At 35.3% G+C, this 23,342-nt stretch overlaps 1 protein-coding gene across 1 annotated transcript in view; it reads right to left on the reverse strand.

Annotated features, from left to right (window-relative positions):
* Positions 1–11,684: 11,684 nt before the first annotated feature.
* The window catches only part of LOC112681918, a 66,842-nt gene continuing 55,184 nt past the window's right edge, over positions 11,685–23,342 (reverse strand). The window contains exon 2 of the mRNA XM_025552283.1: positions 11,685–12,303. Coding sequence (XP_025408068.1) covers positions 11,685–12,303 — 619 coding nt within the window. The remainder of the gene's footprint in view (positions 12,304–23,342) is intronic.

Genomic DNA, 23,342 nt, shown 5'->3' on the forward strand with positions numbered 1-23,342 from the left:
TTTCCATATTATTTAAAAACTGTAATAGTTTTGAAATGCTACGTTGATGAATAATTAAAATTACATATTTTATTGTTTAGGTTATTTTACTAAAAAAAAGGTAAAATAAAAAGAAAATAATTGGTTACGATATGATAGAGTTTTGGACTTTAACCTCGAGATTTGTGTGCATATGTGAGAACGTATATGGATGAGGGTTTTTTTTTGGGGGGGAGGAAGTAACAGCTGTCCCGTTTTTTTTATTTTCTTAATATGGTCACCCTAATTTAGACGTAATTTTCCCTGCAGCGGAACCGTGAACGCAATCAAACGCGCGTAGACAACCGTTGCAACGATTGTTATTCCTGAATCGCAGACGTAAATTATTTCGTAGACTCGTGTTCGTCGATAAATCGCGAGCGTTTTAGCTATGAGTATAAATAAAATTCCGCGTATTTTACGATACGTTTTTTTTACGTATAAATATATATATTTTCAAACGTCTGCCGCGAGCTCGCAAAAAGCGTCAGGTCACGACGACGACGACGGTGATAAAGTTTGGACACTTGGAAAAAAAGCGTCTGTATATACTTTTAAAAGAAGCACGTGCAATTTATCCTACGGTCAAACTTAGACTCGCAAGGAATATAATACAATTCGTTAACGATATTATTTTGTTTCAGTCGGCTGTTAGCGATTTCAAAAACGTTTCACGCGTACAAGTCGTGTAAGTTTTAATAACGTTTCTCTCTCTCTCTATATATATATATATATATATATATATATATGTATAGCGTCGAGCCAGGTGCTCGTATCTCGTGAAATTCGGACTGTTTATATATAAATGGTCCGTCCACACAGTAATGACTTTGTCGGTCTCGCTTGGGATTTTTCGCGCTCAGTTTTTCGACGCTTGTGTCGGAGAAAAAAAATAATTATAATTGCGCAAACGAAAATAAGTGGGCCGAGTGCTTGCGTTCGTGACGATTTTTCCCCCCCTCGTTTTTCATTCGTCTCTTATTAGCCTCGTAAAAGGACTGGTGGTTGGGGAGTGTGCTCGACTCAGTGGGCCAATGAGACTTTGAAATTAGTGTTCTTTGTTCGTTCGGTGGTTGAACCGAATCACCATTTAAAAATACGAAATTTACCTCGTGTATCCGAGGTACTCGAGATGCACAAATTTTCGTCGCGCTACAGTTACAGGGGCGCTTGTGCACTCGACATTATTTCTTTTCTCTTTATAATAATTTCATGTCAACAGCGGACTTCAATGAAATGCGTCAAAAATCAGACATGATTATAACATTTCAACGAGCTGTGAAATTATTAATAAGCCGGTACTCGTACACCGTGTAGCAGTTTCCGGCGAGGTGTGCGCTTTTGAAACATTTGGAAACTGCAAACAAGACGTTCTAACAATTATATCAAGACGAAATCTACAACAGCGATTGTACGTACATAATGTTACTACGCAAGTTGTTGTTGAAAAACATAGGGCTGGATCAGTATTTTCCAAAGGGCACACATTGACAATATCAAATCTGTGCCACGAAAACTTTTTTTCCACAAGACCTAAAAGTAATTGTCAATCGAATGTGCAACGAAAACGTGGTACATCTTGAAATAATTTTTGATTACCAACGTGCGCTGCACACTGTGTGGCAAGGAAAATAAGTTAGGAACCACTAAACTAGATCTAGACGTTAAAATTAACCCTTCGAACATTCGGTGTCCTTGGGTATTTATTATTAAAGTGGAATTCGAAGGGTTAATTTTTTTTTTTTTTTTGAATCGATCACTTAAATACAGATGCCGTGTAGGCACGTGGGCCGGCGTTGGAAAGAAATACATTCACTCTAATTCTTATAATTTGGAATAAGTCACACGAATCCTTGCTGTCAACGAAAAATATACCGATTTGATGATTACATCGTGTGTACACTATTTAATCGCATTGAATTATAATCCGTAACTGTTTTGTAAATTTTTGTTTTTATTTTGAAGGGAAAATGTTAACATAATATTTAATATTCTAGGCGGTGGGAGAGGGGGTAAATTTCTACGAGAGTTTGCAGAAACCGAACCAGAAAAGTCTTGACATCAAGACCATAGAAATCGTTCACAGTGGATTGAGAGTTTGTATAGGACCGCTGTGCGCACACAGTTAAAATATTCAAAAATCTCTTCTCGCGCGTATTGTTTCAAAGCTATAATTTATTTACCAACCCACCGGTTGCGAACAACTTCAGCACAATGCGCATAATTAAACGGCAAATACCAATATACAGTACGTCGCCCGCAGTACGTCGTTCTCGTTAGGGTGCATAACGATACCAACAGGGGCGGAACTAGGGACTGAAAAACAGGGATTCATCCCCGGGCGTGAAATTGTAGAGGGTGTAAATTTTGTAATTATTAACAACTAATTCGATATTTTTAACTTTGTTTAACTATGAGTTCGAAATTCAAATGTTTCCAATTGCGTTCACGATGAAATTTGACCACGAACAAACATCTACATAACTTGTGTGGTTTATGTTTTAAATAACATTAAAAAACACGTATACACGCTTTATTCGGCGTGATTTGTATTCGGGGTCATCGAACACGCGGACGCGACGTCGTGATATATTAGAGGATAGGACGCGCAAACCCAGTGATTGAAACAATGATTGACTGAACGGCCGACGACCAGGGGTGGATCTATAGGAATGGAGTTCATGAGGTTGACTGACCCAAAGGTCGTTATAGACGAAATTGGCTTCGTGAAGACTTCAAACTTTTTTTTAAGTGTGTCGACTATAGGTCGAAGTTAATACTAGACAGGAGCAAATGTCCCGATCGCCAAATTCCAAATGACGCCATATTTAGGCATTAGCCCCCCCCCCTCTTGCGACTAACTAACTATTTTACAAAGTCAAGTATTATGATATATTGAAATATTAATAATTATTATAAAATATTATCAATCGTCATTGATGAATACGGTACATATATATGGTATATATTTTTATATAAATAAATAGCTCATTTTTATTGTTAATTATATGTGTATTCCTATATTTTTAAAATGGTTTCAGATTAAAATTGATACCAATAATGAGATTATTTAAAATTTGTCACTATTATGAAAAAAAATGCCTTACTTATGAGGAACTCAAAAACATATTGTGTAATTTAAAATTTTATATAGATTTAAAAAACAATTAATTTAACTCTTGAATCTCCATTAGCCCACCCCTTGGTGAGTGATAAAACTCGCCTCTGGTATAGATCTATTATCCAGTTTCAGTCCGAATAATAAGCCCTTTAAAATAGCCCCTGAGTTCTGTAACTGTGGATCCGTCTCTACCGACAACGACAAAGGAGCAAAATATTCAGCGAACCGCTTACGATCTTATCGTCACCGTCTTTGCTCTTTGACGATAAAAATACGCGATCGATTTCACGATCTATATTGAGCTCTATCACTCGCTCTTACACGTTCGTATCTTACACGTATCATGTGCACATATATCTACGAATAATATCTGTAATAAACGCACCAAGTTTTGTTTATGGCACGCGCCAAGGGATCAAAAGATTCGCTAACCTTTTACTCGTCATCGGATACGACTACATTGGTACATGCGTCGGGACACGGACATTATAATTTTTCACATACGGTAAGACATAATTTTTATTTTTTCTTATTAACGTACATAACTATTCAAATAAACTATACGTAATACATATTATACAATTAGTATATGTATTCGATGCGGTGTTTGGACGATTCACTGAATACAAATCGCTCTCAAATCGTAATTATCAGTGTTGCGCTTTGTTTTCGAAGAAGACGGGAAAACGATTTTTAACTGGCCACAGAATAATTACTTAATTTCAGCCATTTATTAAAAACATAAAGTATAAATATTAATATATTTTGATTAATATTACAAAATCCCTATCGAATAAATGCATTTTTTTATAGAAAAAAAATGAGAAGTTATGTAAATTGTATAACAAAACCATTAGATTGATGAATATTTTTGTATCGTTTGAGAGCCGTAAAAATGAATATTTCATTGACAATCTTCTGATTTATATAATTTATTTGCATATTCAAATCACATTATTATTACTTGCTTGTACAATATTTTGTCCGGTTTTGTGTACCGTTAATAAGATTTTGCGAAACCCCGATATAGATATGCGACTCGTGTATTATGTTAATACACGTATGAATATTATTACCGTACTAGTACGTGCGCGGTACAGTGTCTGGAGAAATTTTTAATTTTAGCACACAAGGACGAGCTATTATAATTATAATGCATATTATTAATATACTATATAAAGCTGTTGTTTATGTAAATATTCCCAACAACGTGATAGTTATTACTTTTGGCTACCGGTTTTTTTAATTCTTCAATAGGTTTACAACGTCGTTCTTACGCGGTATTATAATACATGTGCTGTGGAAAAAAAATTAAAATAAAATTACATTTGTGAATATTTTTTCAACGTTACCGTAGGGCACGTGCATTTCTAATGAAACAGAAGCAGCGGAACAGCAGGCACATAAATAACGCTGCAAAAGATAAGGTTCGGAACAATTAGTTTCAATTTAACCGACGAACAAGTTTCACGTGATATAAACTATCCGCAGCGAACGCGCACCGCGTTCTCATCAAAGAGGGATCCACGAATCTGAGATGGCATCGTTTATTTTTCTCTTTCTCTTTCTTTCTCTCGGACACGGGTAAAAAATGTGCCCGTAAATAGCTTATAGTATTAATAAACGCGAACACGCGTGTCCGGTCGGACTGAGGGTGAAACGATTGTCTCTGTACGAAAACAATAGTCGGTAACCGGAAACATGTGTGTGGACAAGTATTATGATAAATCCTGAAGCAAAGAAGTAAGGATAAATAATAACATGAAATGGGAAACAGAAGTGTATAATACACCAGGTCCAGAGTTGGGAAAATTTCCGACTTATAGCATATCGGCGATATGATAATCTAGAAGCCCTTTAAATTTGCTCCCAAAATAATTTGATTAAATTTTGTGATTTATATAATTTTTATATTGCAACAAAACTAACCGAGGTCCTATACCAATGGAAAGGAGGGAGGTATGTTTATCAGCCTCATCCTTAAATCCACCACTAACCAAGCTATGTAACAAAATATTGGCGGATTTAGCATAAGGAGTTGGGATGCTTATAAAAGCTGAAGTACCCACCGTTCAGCGAATTGAAATATTTTTTTAAAAAATATACTATAAATTCAGTGGCGTAGCAAGGGTATGGCGAACTGTGCCTATGTCAGGGGCGTGAATTGCAAAGGAGTGCAAAATCGTGCAAAAGTCGTATTTTTATCCTACAACTAAATCGAAAATTTTCCATTATACTTTTTGAAATACGTAGATGTAGTCTATTTGTATATACTACGTGTGAATTTAATGATAAAATTATGAAAATAGCATAAGGGCATTTAAATAAAAAGTTTCATATCAAGAAATTATCGATGAATTTGCCAGTCATACAGCGAGAAAAGCAAATTTTCAAAGTTTTAAAATAACACTGTAATAATAACTTATAAATATAAATTGTATACTTAAAAAAATTAGTAAAATTAAAGGTAAAAAAAAATATCATAACATAAAATTTTAATTGGTTAAAAGCGTTTTTTTTTCTAAGTTTGCCAGGGATGTTAGCGAGTTTTTCTACGCCTCTGAATTAATTAGATAGGTATCAGTTGTAACGAATTGTCGATATATTAAAACAAACTGTAGCAGTCTTATCGGGTTCAAGTGAAAGAAGAATTATCAGCAATTTTTTTTTTTTTGCAAAATATCATCGCATAAGTATTTGTAATAATATGATCCTACGATCATAGTGAACATAGTGAATGATTAAAATAAGCAACACTTGTGTTTTAAAACATTAAAATTATAAAAAATTATTATTAACAGTAGAAATAATAAAACATTTAAAATAGCTTACTGCTGCTAAGAAAGAACAATTCAGACTGTATAAGATTGTGTACTCGTGGCGATGTGGCTGAATAGAGTCCACGATGAATCAGAGGTGATTTGACATTTTTCAGTTGGTGGTTCAAAAGTTGTTAATACCACTCACCCACCTATCAAAGTAATATTACAAAGTTTACCTAATTTTTATAATTTTGTTGACAACTATTCTAAAACTTACATTATCATTTTAATGATATGATTTGTATTAAAAATCACATATTAAAAAAATAACTAAGTGAATGAGTTGACTTTAAACAACCTAGATATAAGACAAGATTAGTTTTGTCTTGTACACTGTATGAATTTTTTGTTTAAAATAAGTAATTAGGTATATAAGTACTTTTAAGATTTATTTTTTTAATTAAAACATTTTAATACAAATAGTTAATGGACATTATTTTATAAGTGTTAACAATACACTAATACTTTATGCAAAACACTGAAAGTTGAAGCGAATCTACCTAGTACAAACCTCTTTATAAGCCATGAATAAATTCGGAAAATCTGATGCCACTTCCCATTTTACACAGTGCAGAGTATATGGTTATAATATGTATTGTTTTTTTTTTCAAATCATCTCTCTCAGAATCATTTTGATCACTTAAATCAGTTAAATCATTTGATTTAATTTTATGTTTAGATTGGATTTTTCTGTCATTTGCCATAGCACTTAATAAAACCATAGTTAATACAACATTTTTTGTAATTAGAAGCAAACAATTCATACTCTACATTCAAATCACCTTTGTTAATTCTGTTTGCATAAAACTAGTTTACCAAGTAATCAAATTTATTTGTAGAGTCTTTATTAAACTCTAACCATTTACGTATTTTATAAGTATCAATATCTTATTTACGTGAATTTAAAATTATAGGATAAAATATTCATAGTTACATAGGTACTTGTTTTGTCATGAGAATTCAGTACAGCTGTTAAATTAATTTTCTCTGGACCTTGATTATCTACATTAGCATTTAAATATTCATCGTCCATACAGATATCAGGGTATGGTTTCTTTAGACACACTATAACCAATCAACATGAGGCGGTTACAAATTGTTATTATTATATATAGTTATAATAGGCCATAAGCAGTTAGGTTATCGATGTGAATAAATACATTAAAAAATATACCATATGCCTACCTATTTTAGGATATATTACTATTAGATAATTATTATAAGTACATATACTATAGGTATTTTAATATAAATTTACATAAAATATACATAAATTCTTATTAAATTGTAAAAGTTAGGGAAAAAATATTGTTTAATAGCCCCTTAAGATTTTAGTTTTTTTTTTTTTTTTTACCTGTGTATTTGAACATTTTTACTAAATAATGATTTCATTATTAATTTTATCGGGAAACTCAGGTATTTGAGAATCTGAATCTGGCGACATGGGATTATTAATTTTTCGTAGTTATTATCGATAAAATGTAATTATAATTAATTATGTTCATTGAAACTTAATTCGGTTCAAATCTAGATTTATTATATTAATTTAAGTGATCATTAATAAATAATTTTCAGAATTCGTCTATGCCTACAATGTTCCACATTGAAAATAAATTCAATAATAATGATAGGTATTATAAAGGTTTATAATTCTAAAATAAAATTGTTTGCGGATATCGAATATACCTTATGGCGGAAAACGATCACGGTAATAAATAACGTATGTCATATTATACTTATAAAAAACGTCACATACATTATGTTTTGAAGCTGTTAACAATGCTCGATTTGACAAAATAAAAGAAGAGGGACTCTATTTACTTTAAAAAAAAAAAAAAAGCATCTCCAAAACTTGTTAAGCGTTATAACTATAACGTAATAATAGTAGAGGGAACGCTAGCATTTCTGAAAATTAGTTGGGGTACTCCGTCCCTCTGCGTCCCCTCTCAAGTTAAGCTCTGGCTGTTAATGACTTAATAAGTTTATAAGTTTTTTGACCATTTCATGACAACTCATTCGATATTGCTTTAAAAGCTGTACACGGTACAATTAAAAGTTCAAGAGAAGATCACTACAAGCGGAATAACGCACACCACAAAAAAAAAAAATTCTACAACCACTTATTGCACCATAACAAAGATGAAATCGTCTTCGCCTATCAACCATGCAAAATTCGTCTGTTAACATATACCATGAAACGGTTCAATAAAATCAGAATTTAGTACGTATAAAAATCGAGTCGGTACACCGGACGAAACCAATACGATATGTAAAGCACGTGGCCGCACAATACCGCGTCCGTTGGCGCGTTCAAACATCTGCGACATACTCATGCACGGTCGTATTTGCACGCGATCTTATCCTGTACACTGGGTCGGCGTGAAGGTGGGGTAGGTTAGAGACTGCTAAAGTCCCAGGGTCCGTACCTCCGAGAAGACCCGTCGTCTCAGCCTTTCATTCAAAATTGTCTTACGATCTCATTCGCCGTTTAAGTATAAGATGCAAATTTGAATATTTTTACTGTACTAAATCACGTACAAGTAGTACCCGTTTATATCTTGGCCAAACAAGTGTATCAATCACTGGAATCAAAAAACGCCGGGGACCTCAAGTTCTCACCGGCCCTGCCCGTACACGGTACGCACCGCATGAACTCTGTAAACGCGGGTGTGACCGAAACGTGACGCGAAACCACGGCGTAACGATTACGATTTCTCTGCAATTGTGATATTATCATAAATGTGTATAGCGGAATCGAGTGAAACCGCCGGAACATTGGCTGCGTCTCTGCTTTTATCGCGGCCGACCTTTTCCGGTTAGAGTCGAGACGTATAAATCATATCGTTCCCGGCAGTTACGGGACGGCCGATAAGGTACGTGCATAATAGGATCGAAAGCCTTTGTTCCGGATTTGGGCGCGAGGGTGTTTCTTCCGGCAATCAGATTTCTATATCCTTTCGGTCCTTCCGTGAAACGATTGACCATCACCGTTCGCGTCGGCTTGGGATTAAATTTGTGGGAGGAAAGAAAACGAACACAGTCCTTCTCCTCCTCCGGCCGCCGCACGCTTTGTTCCGTATAGTTTGTTTCGCAGCAAACCCACTGGAACGAAAAAGAAATGGTCCACGTAGGTACCACATTCGAATGTCATCATCCACGAGTCTGAAATGAAAAATAAATCTGATTTGCCGTAGGTCCCGAGCGTTCGCCGATTATTTGATTACGAGAACAAAATCATTTATTCTATTTTAAATTAAAAAAAAAAAAACACGGCTGGAGGCAACTTATTATTAAAAAAAAACAGTTTTTGGACGTTTTTTCAACTTTATCTTTCACGTCGGATACCTAGTACCGAGAAAAGCGACTTATTTAAAGTACCTACTTCTAATTAAATAAGACATTGCGGCAAACTTTCGTGCACATGATTTACTGCTTGAAACGCACATATATTAGCTCGATAAAAGAATAAGAAAAAAAAACCAACGTCACGAAACCATTGCGACATTACATGCATTTCGCCAACGAAACGACGATACCCTATTTTCGGGTCAACACACAACCGCGTTACACTCGTCCCGGAAATCACGCGCACTTACATTATTCCGCCGCAACGCGTTCGTATTATTTTTGTTCGAGTTATGAACACATTGTTCGGTTGTCCGTTTAAACATCGGGTTCGGCTGTGCGTTAATATTTTAATATGCCGGTCGACGGGGCAGGGATTTCGGAATAATGTCCGTGCCGCGAATAGTGTACAAGGAAAATTTACTGCGCGGCTGACTCTCTGGAGCACTTTAGTCCGAGTGGAAAGCTCCGAACGTCGTGTGCTTTGCATACGATTTATATCGTACATGGGTGCACGTACCCGCCCGCTCGATCGTCAAAACTTCGACGATCGTATTTTTCAAAGTTTTCCGCTCGTAACCCTATAATAATATATATATACATATATATATATATTATAATAATCATGCAGTTCCTTGTTGCGGATTGGCCGTGGCCCGGCACAGCGAATATCATTGAATTCTTGTTATGCAAACGTACGAAATATTTTTCTCTCTTTCTTTATTTTTTCCCCGCTCTTTTATTCGGAATAAACTTTTCAATTTCAAAATGATTTAATTAACCGACCGGTCGCTGTGGCCAGAACTTTTTTTCGTATTTTTTCCCTCTGCGTATACACGTATTACACCTATTAATCAACTGCTACGTAATCGCATGTCTCCGCTAATATTTTAAAAAGAATAAACTATTTGATGATATCTTTTTGAACATTATTATAATTAAACTTTGAGACGTTTTTATGATGGTTAAAATCAGTGGCGGCTCGAAAGTTAATTCATTGGAGAGACTGAACATTTAATAAAAAAAAAATTAATGCAAAAATTATAAAAAAAAAAAAAATCTTTTTTTATTATTATAATTGTAATATCTTTATAATTGTAAGAATAGATAATTTATATTATTTTATATTCTAATTCAATTCTTCTTTCTTTTTTCTTCGCAAAACCATCAATAATATTTTCCACGAATGTTGGATCCTTTGCCATAACGTTTAGTAATTTTTTTTTCAATTGCCAAAGATGATAATTTTGTAAGTCGCTCGTTTGTCATTGTGTTTCTTAAAAGGCTCTTTATGCGCTTTAACGTACTCATGGAACGTTCACTATATGCAGTAATGGCGAGTATTATTAAAACTAATTGACATAGTTTAGTGAACTGGTAATAAATTTCTTGTAAATTATTTTTATTATTAAATTTAGTAGTTTATAAGGAGGAAGATGTTTCTTATTGTCTGAATAAATGACGGACAATTAATTACGCAAACGATTTTCTTTAAACATATTAGGGTATTGTTTTAATAACTTAATCAACTTGCATTCGAGAAAAGTGTTGTGGTAGATATTAAACATTTTTTTCATTTGTAAGCTCTACGAATTATAATTCCGAAAAATCTTCAAATCTTATATTAATTTGGACAATTAATGAATCCAGTATCTCTTATGTTATTTTACGTAAGTTATTTCTTTGTTTATCACAACACTCAAAAATCGTTATTTAATTGTATTGCTTCGTCACAACAAATATTCACAGTTTGTTCTTTTCTTAAATCTTCCAAATTTTTTTTTAAATTCTGAATTTCAGAAATGCACGATTTAATGTTTGAAAGTATTTTTGATTGGAGGAAATTAAATACATAATCCTTATATATGAAAATCTTATTAAACAAAATTAACAGATACACAAATTGTGCATCATTAAGTTTGTCTAAAATACCTGATGCTATAGAAATAGAAATATGGTTCCAGTTTGGTTCTTCAATTACATGTATAAAAGCATTTTTTAATTTCATGAAATGGGTTTTAACTGTGGAAGCGGCTCTTGAATGATAACCTAGTATCAGAATGATTTGGAAGTTTAAAGCCCTGTTCTCTTAGTAATTCGCTCCTTTTAGAAAACCTACTAAAAAACGTATGGAACATCGTTAAATAACAAATAAGAAGTTTGACTGGTTTTATAGTCTTAGCGCCATATAACAATATCAAGTTCAACTGATGAGCATAGCAATGAATAAATAATACATTCGGATAAATTTTCTTAATAAGACTTTGTACGCCATTTTTTGCTTCTAACATAACTGATGTTTCATCGTATGTCTGTGCAATTATTTTAATCCCTTTTTTCCCCATTTTTTAATCACAAACAATATTACATCTGCTAATCTAGATCTTTTCGATTCGTTTTATCATTTGAAACATCAAAAAACCAATAAATCGTTCGACAACTTTTTCTTCTATAACATAACGAAAAATGATGCTCATTTGAGATCGACAGAACACATCAGTGGTTTCATTTGCTTGAATAGATATATAATTAGCAGTTTGTACTTCTTTAAAAATTTTTGAATTTAAAATTGTAGTGACACTTTCAATCAAATCATTTTGTATTATCTTAGATGTGCTTTTAAATATTGATGATGACAAAAAGTGATCCTTAAGTAAATGCTCTTCTTGAGCGAGTAGATCAAGTAACTCAAGATAATTGCCTTTATTTAAAGATTCGTCTTGTTCCTGATGCCCACGAAAGGCAAGCTCTTGTTTTCTCAAAAAACAAACAACGTGGATCATACGTTCAATTAAACGTTTATTTATAGAAAATTGTTCATTATGTTTTATAACAGTTAATCGTCGGCCTTCCGAAATAACATGTTCAATTCGAACTTTTCCCAAAAGATGGAATTTTTCTTGATTTATCAAATATTTTTTAGATATAGAATGTTTTTCTGATTTTCTTATAAAATTTTTTATTGACGATATTCCATTAAGAGTCCATTCTTTTTCTCTCCCAAAAATTACGCAATAAAAACAAAACACTTTATTTAGCTTATCACTTCTAGTTAGCCAAGTAAATTTATTATACCAACTATACTGGAATTTTCTTATGAATTTACCTTCTTTATATTCCAATGCGATGTTAAGTGTCGGTCTGTCTGATTTTAATTGACACTTTTCTACGTATGTTAACGTATTAAAACTATTTTTAAAAAAAAAAGTCTAGTACATATGTTTTTTTTTCTGTATTTCCATTGTAGAAAATATAATGAAGACATATTATATTTCTAATGTAATTTATTATATTATAATGATTAACGTTTGTGTCTTGTGTATGATACCAATAATAAATAATAAAAATAAAATTATTATACACGGCGATACAATGTCGAATAGTTCAATTAAATGGTCTAATACGGACGCACGACACGCTGCAATTTTCGTGTTCACAGAAAAATATGTGACGACTGCGATGCGAACGGCAGAAAATTTGAATAAGTATAGTCTCAATGTACTGAATAAAATCTATACAATCTATCTCCGTCCTCCGCCTTGTCGTGCATATGAAATTTGTATACAGAATTGAGTCTCTCGAACGGCAGACTCCCGAACTAGCGACCGTCATAGTTATCGATATATTTCGCTCGTATTATTATTGAATAACAGCCGTCTTCTCATTATTATTGTAAAAATAGAATATAAAATATTATATTATCGATATTGATATTGAAAACCATAATAATTCTTTTCAAAATGGATAAAAATATTAAATTATAATACAATTTTCTTCAAACTTTTTTATTGTGTTACTACTTTTTTTTTATGGGGAATCGCCGTCTCAAAGACTCCCCTGACGAGCTGCCACTTGTTAAAATGTGAACTACGTACACAACGATATTATTCGTGTGTAATACTGTGTGCGGTATAAGTTGTTGCCGTTCCGATTGGATATTGTACATAGAGTGCATAAAAATCGTATTACTCCTATAAGTGGTTTCCGTCGAATTCGTGTACAGCGTAACACTTTTGAGCAAATGTTTCAAAACATTCTATATGTTTAAAAAGACGATGGAAAATAGATAGATTTAAAAATAACTGTAGTGCCGCAATATCCATAACCGACGTTTTTTTATTTCAACGACGTGAACAAAACGCGTTTTTTTACGTGAGTTGATTGATTTCAACTCTCATCTGTTTTGGGTTTCGCAACGTTAAAAAAGTTCTATTTGATTGTAAATATTAACGCATTCAAAAATCAGTGACCACAAGTATGCGCATTAATAATAAGTCCTATACATTTAAATTATACTATAGTTTCGTGTACTGTAATTATGTATTAATATAAAAGTGCCAAAGAAAATTACCCGAAGTTGATTTCACTGACTTCAACTTTTCGCAAGTAATTTACAGTAATTCGTAATCCAAAAAAATTCTGTCTATACACTCAAACATAGAAGATAAAGTGAAACGACAAAAGTTAAAATATCGAGCTCATTAAAACGATTGTTTTATTTAATCGTAGCAACAAAGTTATATTCGATTAGTATTAATCACTACGTCTACGAAATACACCCAACATATATGTATAAATTATCCTTCTGTCGATTTACCGTTGCTGCCTCGCCACCTGTATAAAAGGTCATGGTTTAAGTCGAACCGAAAATCGTTCACTACCTAATCGATGCTGAAGCAAGACCGACCCACGGCGGACTTGCATAGCTTCAAAGGTGTAGTGTTCCGGCATTCCATCGATCATATTCAGTTACACCGTGATGCAATAGTCGAAGAATTCTGGCATTGCACCACGCACACCGCTCATCAAATTTCTGTTTTCCCGTATCCACATCGTAATGACGGATTTACTCGTGTATTACTTTCTATCGTATTAATTTTGTTATAGTTTTCTAAAATTCTCTAAAATCAAGCAAATGTTTAAATTCAAATCGTTGAACGAAAACTTACAAAATCATAAACAATTTTTTTTACAAGAAGTATAAAATATTTAAAATATAAGTTTGTAATATATTTGACTGTACTGACCGTTTAGAACTATTTTACAAAATCGAATGACCGATATCGCTTTGAATTATAACCAAATACTTTGACAAATTTCTAGATTCAATTATATCACTCGGTACCTACAGTGTTTCAATGAAAAATTTTTATTTTTGTTTTAGATTCTAAACGAAGCAAGGAATTTGTTGAGTATTTTTTTTATTGATAATTTATTTTTTCTGGAATTTTAAAACATGAAGAATTCAGCAGAATATATAGGGCCCATTAAATTATCAGGGACACCTACACATCCATACAAAACACACACTTTAACCATTACTACACTATCATATCCTGTTTTATTTCCTAACTATTTCATAACACCGAAATACTACGTCTTGGGATTGTTCACAGATTTCAATTTATATAGGTATTTGTTTACGAGTTCAATCATACACCTATAGAGAGAGATTTACCAAAGTTTTAAGGAATTTTCTCAGCATCAAAAAAAAAAAAAAAAACCCGTTTTAAATAAAGGAAACGAACTTGATTGTTTACCAAATAAGTTTGCTTACTTAGAATCAATAATAATTGAACATTGAATAAAGTTTCACGAATCGAATTATATATTATAATTTATAAGGGTAATTTTTCTGGTACGTACTTACTGTCGGAAGTGATGTAGTTATGTGAATTGGTACTTTTTAATAGAATTGAAACCTTCTTCGTCAGTTCCCTAATTGAATGAAAATAAATTCACCGCAGTCTCTCGCGTAAAGTTCGATACGATGCGTGTATATAATATACTGTATACAGCCGGACTCTTTATAAATTATAAATAAATTATTAAATAATTCTTTAGAAATAAAATCTGACTTGCTCAGGATAATGAAATTCCGATGGATGGTTTTTATTTTTTCTCGTGTTCTGTACCTCTTTTGTTCGATCGTTTCGATGTTGATCATGAATGAAAAGTACGATAAAATAGTTAACTAAAAAAAATGCACCGCACAAAAGAAAAACAAGACGAGGAGACGTAAATATCTGAAAAATTTTACGGAGGCGTATTATATACTACGCGAAAGCACTTGTATCTATAGTTAGATAATTCATGAAAAGTAAAAAATTTGAAATCGCTCAAAAGATTTTTGTAAGAATTATTCTTGGAATGTTAGGTTATCTGAATCGAAACAGTGTGAAGCGAGTGTGCTACTAGTCGTAGGAGTTAACAATGTCTCGGCGAATCTTAAACGCCATCCAAAGGGATTACAATGATGTACCGCGAGATTTAGCGATCGCGTCTTGGACGAGCGTCGAAACGCTCAATTAAGACACGCGTTCGTTGCGTAATAAAAAAAAAAACACATACCGTTTTATAAATGTACATCATAATGCACGGCAGACGTCGGTTTAACTGCTGTGGATATTCGTTCGTCTTTGTCGAGCACAAAGAACAAGAAACATATGTATTTCAGATTTCGACAGCGCGCGGCATCGGAAATAATCTATGGTTGCCGTACACGCACGCATCCGCTGCACTTGGCCGCGCGGCAAAAAATCATCGACCGCCGTCCAAGTGTTCGTCTCGTTTTTTGAACGTTGTCGCGAATTCGTAAAACGATCCACGTAGTGCATGCGCCAGACGCGCGACGTTTCGACGCGACATCAATGTCACGTATACAAAATATGTTGCACGTACATCGAAAACGAAATGTTTAAAACATTAGACACGCAATAGTGTCTAAACATTGACAACAAAAATTAATTCGCAAAGCATTATTTATTTATTTATTTATTTTTTTTACGCGAATATTAGAATTTTAAACAACACAAAGAAATATCCACCATCTGGTCGACTATCACATCATCTGAAAAAAATATTCAATGATATTATTTTTAAACAGCTAGTGACGTACTAGCGGAAAAGGATCCGATAGCTAAGGATAAGAACGAATGGCCGGACATCGTTTTTGATTTATTGGTCCAATAATATCAATAAGATAAATTATTAATTTTCAATTTTAATGTGACAACGAGTACAAAGTACTCGAATTGCAACAAAATCATAAATCGACTCTTCGAACAACGCGTCACCTTATCGGTGCAGATTACTAACGGTTGTCCGAACGCAACGTCACGTAGTATAGTGAAATTGACACGGTAAAAGACTATCCATAGGACCATATTAAAATAGAGTTTTGAGCGGGAATTGAAAAATTAAAAATACTCCGAAGAAAATCATCTTTTTCGATCACTAACAACTTAAATTCACGGGTGTCAGTAGAATTTCTATGCGCCGAACCAGTGAAACGTGCGTTGTTCTCGTATTTTTTTCGCATTCCCTTTTTATGCATAATCAATAGCGCTTTTCGTTATATTATAATTGTCTACTACAGCAGTGGCTATAACCAAATGATAAATGTACAATTTCCAACGAACTGGATAACACTAAACCTCAAACATAAATTAATCTCGCTTATTTCGACCGTGCAGCACGAGTACTAAATATATTTTTATCGTAGCACGATAGTAATTTCAGTGCTCCGCTGAATTATAGGGTGTTTTGCTCGACAGGATGGAGAAAAACTAAACGCGGTGTTTACGTAGATAAGTTTAGGGCCGCCGAAAACAGCACTTTTGGAAAGCTTTTTGAGCGGCAGCGTCTTAAACGAGTTTTATGCTCGAATAAAAAGGAAAGAAAAAAAGATACAAGTATAAGGACGAGGATTCGGTATATACCGTGTACATAATCGGTACGATATCGGAGAGAAACCATTAGATGGACCCGCACACTCGCGAGACTTATAAACGAAACCGTGAATAATACGCGCACGCACACAATATAATACCATTGATTAAATATAGTACATTTAATCAATGATAATACTGTACATTTTATTCGCTCGAAGGCGATAGTGTCACGACGACGATCACGGATCGACCGCGGTACTTACGGTCCGATTCGTACGCGCGATAAGCTGATGGTAATAATAATGAACATTACCGTTCAACTGGTTTCCGCGCGTCATTTGACACAATCTGTACACGCGCGCGCCGAAACCAGTTTCGCTTTTCACCGCTATCGGTGTTTTGAATAATTCACGATCGTACAATGTATACTATTGGCCGCAACACGTTACGATCGCGACCGACAACGATTAGTCGGAGAGCCGTTTTAATTACGCGTCGCGCCGTACAAAATCGATAATCATCGTGTCCAATTGACGGGTGGTGGTCGGGGGTGCGCGCCTTAAAATGTATGTACAGTTGAACATCATTATCATATTGTTTCGGCACTGATCCACGTCCCCCGGGTGGCCGTTTGATCTCCGATTGGCTTAGACGCAGTCATTCGTCGTCGAGTTGTTTCCGAGACTTAATTCAATTGGCTAACCCGCCGGATTTTCACCTCTCGTCGATGTACGGACAATCGAGACGAGTGATGGTTGTGGGCAAGGGTGGCCGACCACGAGCAGTTGGGAGAAAGGCGAAGAAGTTGGATAACAAATCGTGTCGTGAACGTCGATCGCGTGGTACCGATATTGTTCATCGGATTTCCAGCGGTGTTCGGTAATTTTCCGATCGTCAGATCTGCACGCGTACAACACGACGGTTTCCGCGTGTTTAATTGCTCCTCTTTGTTCGACGTAAAGCCCTTCATCCCATCCTCGATCGGTCCACCAGCAATGTGTATTTTCCGCATCGTCGTACAATACTACGTATCATTAACATGATTATTGCGTGAATGATTTGTGCTCCCGAGGACGCTTTTTGTACGCGGATTATTACGATGTACTGCACTTCTCTGTGGCCCGCGTCAGATCAATGGCGAATCGGGCGAAGGGGAGTTACCTGTTCAGGATATGAAACATTTTTTTTTTATTAGATTCAAAAAATAACGTATAAATACTAAACGTAGTAAGTACCTACTCGATGTAATCTCGATTGAACGATTTTTGTTACATGTTAACACGAGTGTTTTTAAAGATGAGAACTGTGGTCGGATGAAACTCATATCCATAACTCTAGAGATTTTAACCATCATATATGCACTGCCCAAAATTCATTTAATTGGTCGTTGAAAGTACCAAATTATAAATTTTTTTATCGTCTCGAAGTTGTACATAACAAGTACCGTATAAGAGTTATTGACAAAATAACACCTACTATAAAAAAAAAAAAAAACCTTAATCGGCCCCTGCACAGTGAGCTAAAATGTTATTAACATCCATAAATTAATCCGAAGTACCTTTGACAGCAGTGATTGAAATGGTTTTCATCGAAAGGTGCGTTAAATAATCCAAGGAAGACCAACTACTGTCTAAAAACGTGCGACAGATAATACCTGTTGCGTGCATGCGTACGACACTACGAATTGTATACACCTAGTTATCAAAACTCGCACTGGAATGGACTAACGTAACGTTGCGTCGTCCTACCCCTTGTTTTTATGTTTTACTGTAGAACAATTGTCATGCAAATCGTGACGTTAGTCATGCTAATTGTACGCTAAATATCGGTGCAAGCAGTGCCCTAGCCAGTGTGGGTGATGAAAGGTGCCTATGCCCTAGGCGCAATTCCTGAGAGGGCGCGAAAATGAAAAATTTGCATTTTATGTTAAAAGTTGCAACGCTCAATGTTGTAAATTTTATTTACAAAAACATAATTTATATTAATTGAAGCAAGGGTTGAAAAATATTATCTCACAGTTATAATATTTTAAAATTAAAAATGGGAGTTACCCATCTGTGCCAAAAAAAAATTTATTCGTTTTGGGTGTAGCCCATTTGCGCCAAATTTACCTGTGTAAACATTTTACAATAACAACTTGGTCAATTCATATACAATATTCATATTCCGTACAAAATACCCGAACCTCTATTGTGTGAAACCCTTTATTATCCGGATGTTATTTAGTTTCAAAATAATTACAATATGCTAATACATTTTTTTCTAAAATAATAATTAAATAATGATAGTAAAAATAATAATCAATAATATTTTGTTTAAATGATAGTCAATTGAACTATTTTTTTAAAAATAATAATCAACAATACATATTTTTTTAAATAATAATAAATAATTAGTGTAGGTATACATTTTGAATTAACTTGAATCAACCAAATCGTTAATGTAAAACATTTACGCAGATAAATTTGACGCAAATGGACTATACCCGACACAAATTATTTTTTTTTTTCACAAATGGGTGCAATTTATTCGTCAAAATAGTTAAATGGACCAGGCAGGAGCAACGCACGCGAGCAAATCGATAGAGATTGCGTTCTCGTGTATTCATAATTATAGTAATTTTGTTCATAAAAAATCAAAAAACGTGTAGTTATCGATTGATTAATTAACTTAATATTATATACCAGGGGTCGGCAAGTAATTTATATTGGTCATAAAGATTAAAATAGTAAATCAATGAGGTCCAGTGAAAACAATCTTTTTCAAATCTTTATATTTTAAAAATAGCAGTATAAAAATAAAAATAATTATGCGGTTATTACAATTAATTTATATTGAAAATTACAACATTAGGAGTATGAAAATAAAAGTTGACAGGGTCCAGAGTATTGCCTTCCACGGTCCGGATCCGGACCGTGGTCCGCCAGTTGTTGACCCCTGTTACACATACATTTATATATTAAACATAATTAATCAATAGCGACGTTAATGAAAACTGGAGATGTGTACTAAAACGTGAAAATAGGTGCACATACATCGTTACAATACGTAGTAGCCGTTGAATAATAACAAACCGTTCTCGCGTGATACGTATTCCGAGTGCACGAGAGGCGTTATCCTGACGCGCATCCTTCTACTCAGTTTACGCACTCATACGTCGCAAGTCTCGTGGAACACGACGTAGATTATTCCGTTCATTGTCGTCACGACTTTTTTCCTTATGTCTCAATCGAAACGACGCGATACCGATGGTTTTCAATTAATTAAAATCGTGTCTCCGGGGTCCACGATTTCCAGCGACCGACGTCGGACCGCAATACGCGCGTGTGCATTTTGTTATATTAAACAAACGAAATACCGCGTGTATACCCTATCGTAGAATGCGCGCGCGCGTGTGTACATCATATATATGTATTTATTTTTTATTGTATTATTATTGTTTTTCTCTCCTGCCGTACCTTTTGTTGCGCGACCGGCGCAGCAATAACGGTCACAGATACCGTTGTCGGATGTTTGGATATTATATTCTCTCGGTTTTTCGCCCCGTCCCCGTGGCGGAATCCCTTGACATACAATACACGTGTACGATGACGGTCTTCCCCGCCGACACGATTGTTGTGTATACACCTACTTAATGCAGCGAGGGACGACGCGCACAATGCGGGGACGCATGCACCGGTCGGCGGCGCGTTTCGCGGAGAAATCGAAATACAGAAGAAAAAAAAACAAAAAAAAATTGGGGAGAATATGAAAGAAAAGACTGCGACGACAACAACGACGCGATATAATGCGTGATAACATTATTATATTACATCGCGTGTACCGCGGCCGTAACAATGTCGGCCGTGGCTCGCGCGCGTACGGGTCGTATCATCGTGCACACGCGCGCGCAGCTGTTGCGGGCTCGCGTTACGATATATGTAGGTGCTGTGAACTAAATCCAGCGTACATTTGACCCAGTGCTGGATCCATGGGAGGGGTTTTGGAGGTTAACCCCCACCCCAAATTAGGAAAAATATATATTAAAAATCAATAATTTTATGAATTAAAAAAGAGAATTTTTGTTTTTCAAAGTATATAATTTGTGTTTTATTCGTACAAGAAATTAATAGTCTTAGATTTAAATTAATGTTTTACATTACTTACTATTATCTTGATCCGTTATCAGTCACTGATTGCAATGTTATTAAAAATATCCCAAGGGTAAACATTTCTTAACTTCCCCTTCCCCCCGAAAGAAAATCCTGGATCCGCCACTGATTTGATCATTTTGCGGGGAGGAGGGCTGCTCCTGGATCCAACGTCGGACGGGTTCGAAGTCTGATGTCCGACCTAAGGTGTTCGTGCTCGGGTAGGCGATGCTACCCGTCCGTTCGTCTCGTTCTAGCAGACGTTCGCGTACGGCGTAATGATAAAAAAAAAACAATAATAGAGTTATGATTATAATCGTCGGACAAGAACCAGGCGGACACCGCAACCATCGCTAATACGATATTATGTATTATGACAGGGGCGACGGCGACGAGTAGGGTTCTGCATGGTCCGGTCTTAATCAGTACGGTCGTAACATACAAAAACTATTGAATTGTCAGTTTGGTCCGGTTCAATAATTTATAGAAATAGTTTGGTTCAGATCAAATGCATTATTTTTAGTCCGGTCCGGTTTCAAAAAAAAAAAAAAATGAAAATCAGTCCGGTTCGGTCTCAGTCCGGTCCCAATCATGGATATTCAAATCTAAATACAGATATTGTTATGTAAACAAAAAATAAAATGAAAAAACTCCTACAAATTAAGGTATATATTTATTTATAAAGTCGGGTAGTCCGGTCCAGTGAAATACTAAACGCATCATATGGTACGGTCTGGGCTTATACAGACTAATTCTTACGGACCGGTCCATAAACGGTCTAAAATGTTTTAAGATCGGACCGACGATCCGGTTCATGGTCTACTTAATTAAATGTTAATTAATTACTGGTTCGGTCCGGTCTAAAAATAATATGAAGCCGTAATTTGATCCAATATTGGTCTTTAATTAACGTTTAACTGTGGTCCGGTCCGACTTCGGTCCCCTGGTAAAATTTAGAGTCCGGTCTGGTCCTTAAAATAACGGACCGTACAGAGCACTAGCAACGAGTAAGAAAAAAAAAACGAACAAAAAATGACAGGGTCCACACCGGGTACGGGAGGCGGTGCATAAAAGGGGAAAACGATCGTAATCCTTTTTCCCTTTAGACGTACTCGCTGCGAACGTCTGCCTGCGCACGTTTCGTATTGTTGCGCACACATTGCGCATGCATGCGTAAACATGCTAATACGTTCGCACGTACGACGATAATTAACCCACACCCCCGTTTTTGACTCCGGAGCACTTGGTCGGCACGCCATTTTGAGTGCACCGCGTGCCGTACCCGCTGCGTTTCGCCTTTGCCCACCCCCGCGGCGCTCGCGATGCACTCGCAAACGCAACAATGTCTGCTGCACTCTCCCGGTCCATCCTAAACGTAACAGTATCTAGGGCACTGTTCTGGTCCCTCGTAAGCGCAACAGTGTCCGCTGCACTTTCTCGGTCCCTCGTAAATGCAACAGTATCCGGTACACTCGGACGGTCCCTCGCGGACGTCCAACGACAGCAGTGCTGATGGACACGCGCGGCCGCGTACAGTCCACCGTCGTCGGACGTTTCGTACGTTGCTCAACTGTTAAGCAGTGCTCGAGTTGTGAACAATTTACCAAAAGAGCTCGGTCCAACGATTTAAGAACTGCGTTCCACGCGAGCAATTATTTAACACATAAATGTAATATTCGTTATATAATTGACATGAATTAAAATTTACATTTTAATAAAAATTATTTTGGACATTAGTTAGGGTGAAGGATGCGTACCTCCGTTCCAGTGAAAAAACATAGAAGGGGTACGCGAAAAAAAAAACAGTAGAGGAACTCTGTCCCCCTACGGTTGTTGCGCGAACGCACGTGCAGTTCGCCCGCGATACCGGTAACATACCGTTTTCGTTTACCGAACTCGACACACGATACACTATGCCTACAACGATTCGACGTGTGCCTAAACGGAAGTTCAATGAAACCGTGTACGGCCAAGATTTGTTTGCGAACGCAAACGGTTACGAACCGCTTGACAAATGATTGTTTTAATTTTTAATCATAGTAATGATTTTAATTTACATAAACATATTTATTATTGTAATTTTCATTTTTATCATTTTTTTTCTTCCTCCGTAATTCGAAACATTTATTTTATTATCTTTGTGGCTCATTAGTCACCTCGCGTGGAGTCCGTTCCCTCGTCTTACATTACACCAGCATTAGATTAATTACTCGCTCACGTTTAATCACTATGA

This window comes from Sipha flava, unplaced genomic scaffold, assembly GCF_003268045.1.
Source record: "Sipha flava isolate LNK unplaced genomic scaffold, YSA_version1 199_pilon_pilon, whole genome shotgun sequence".
NCBI lineage: Eukaryota > Metazoa > Arthropoda > Insecta > Hemiptera > Aphididae > Sipha > Sipha flava.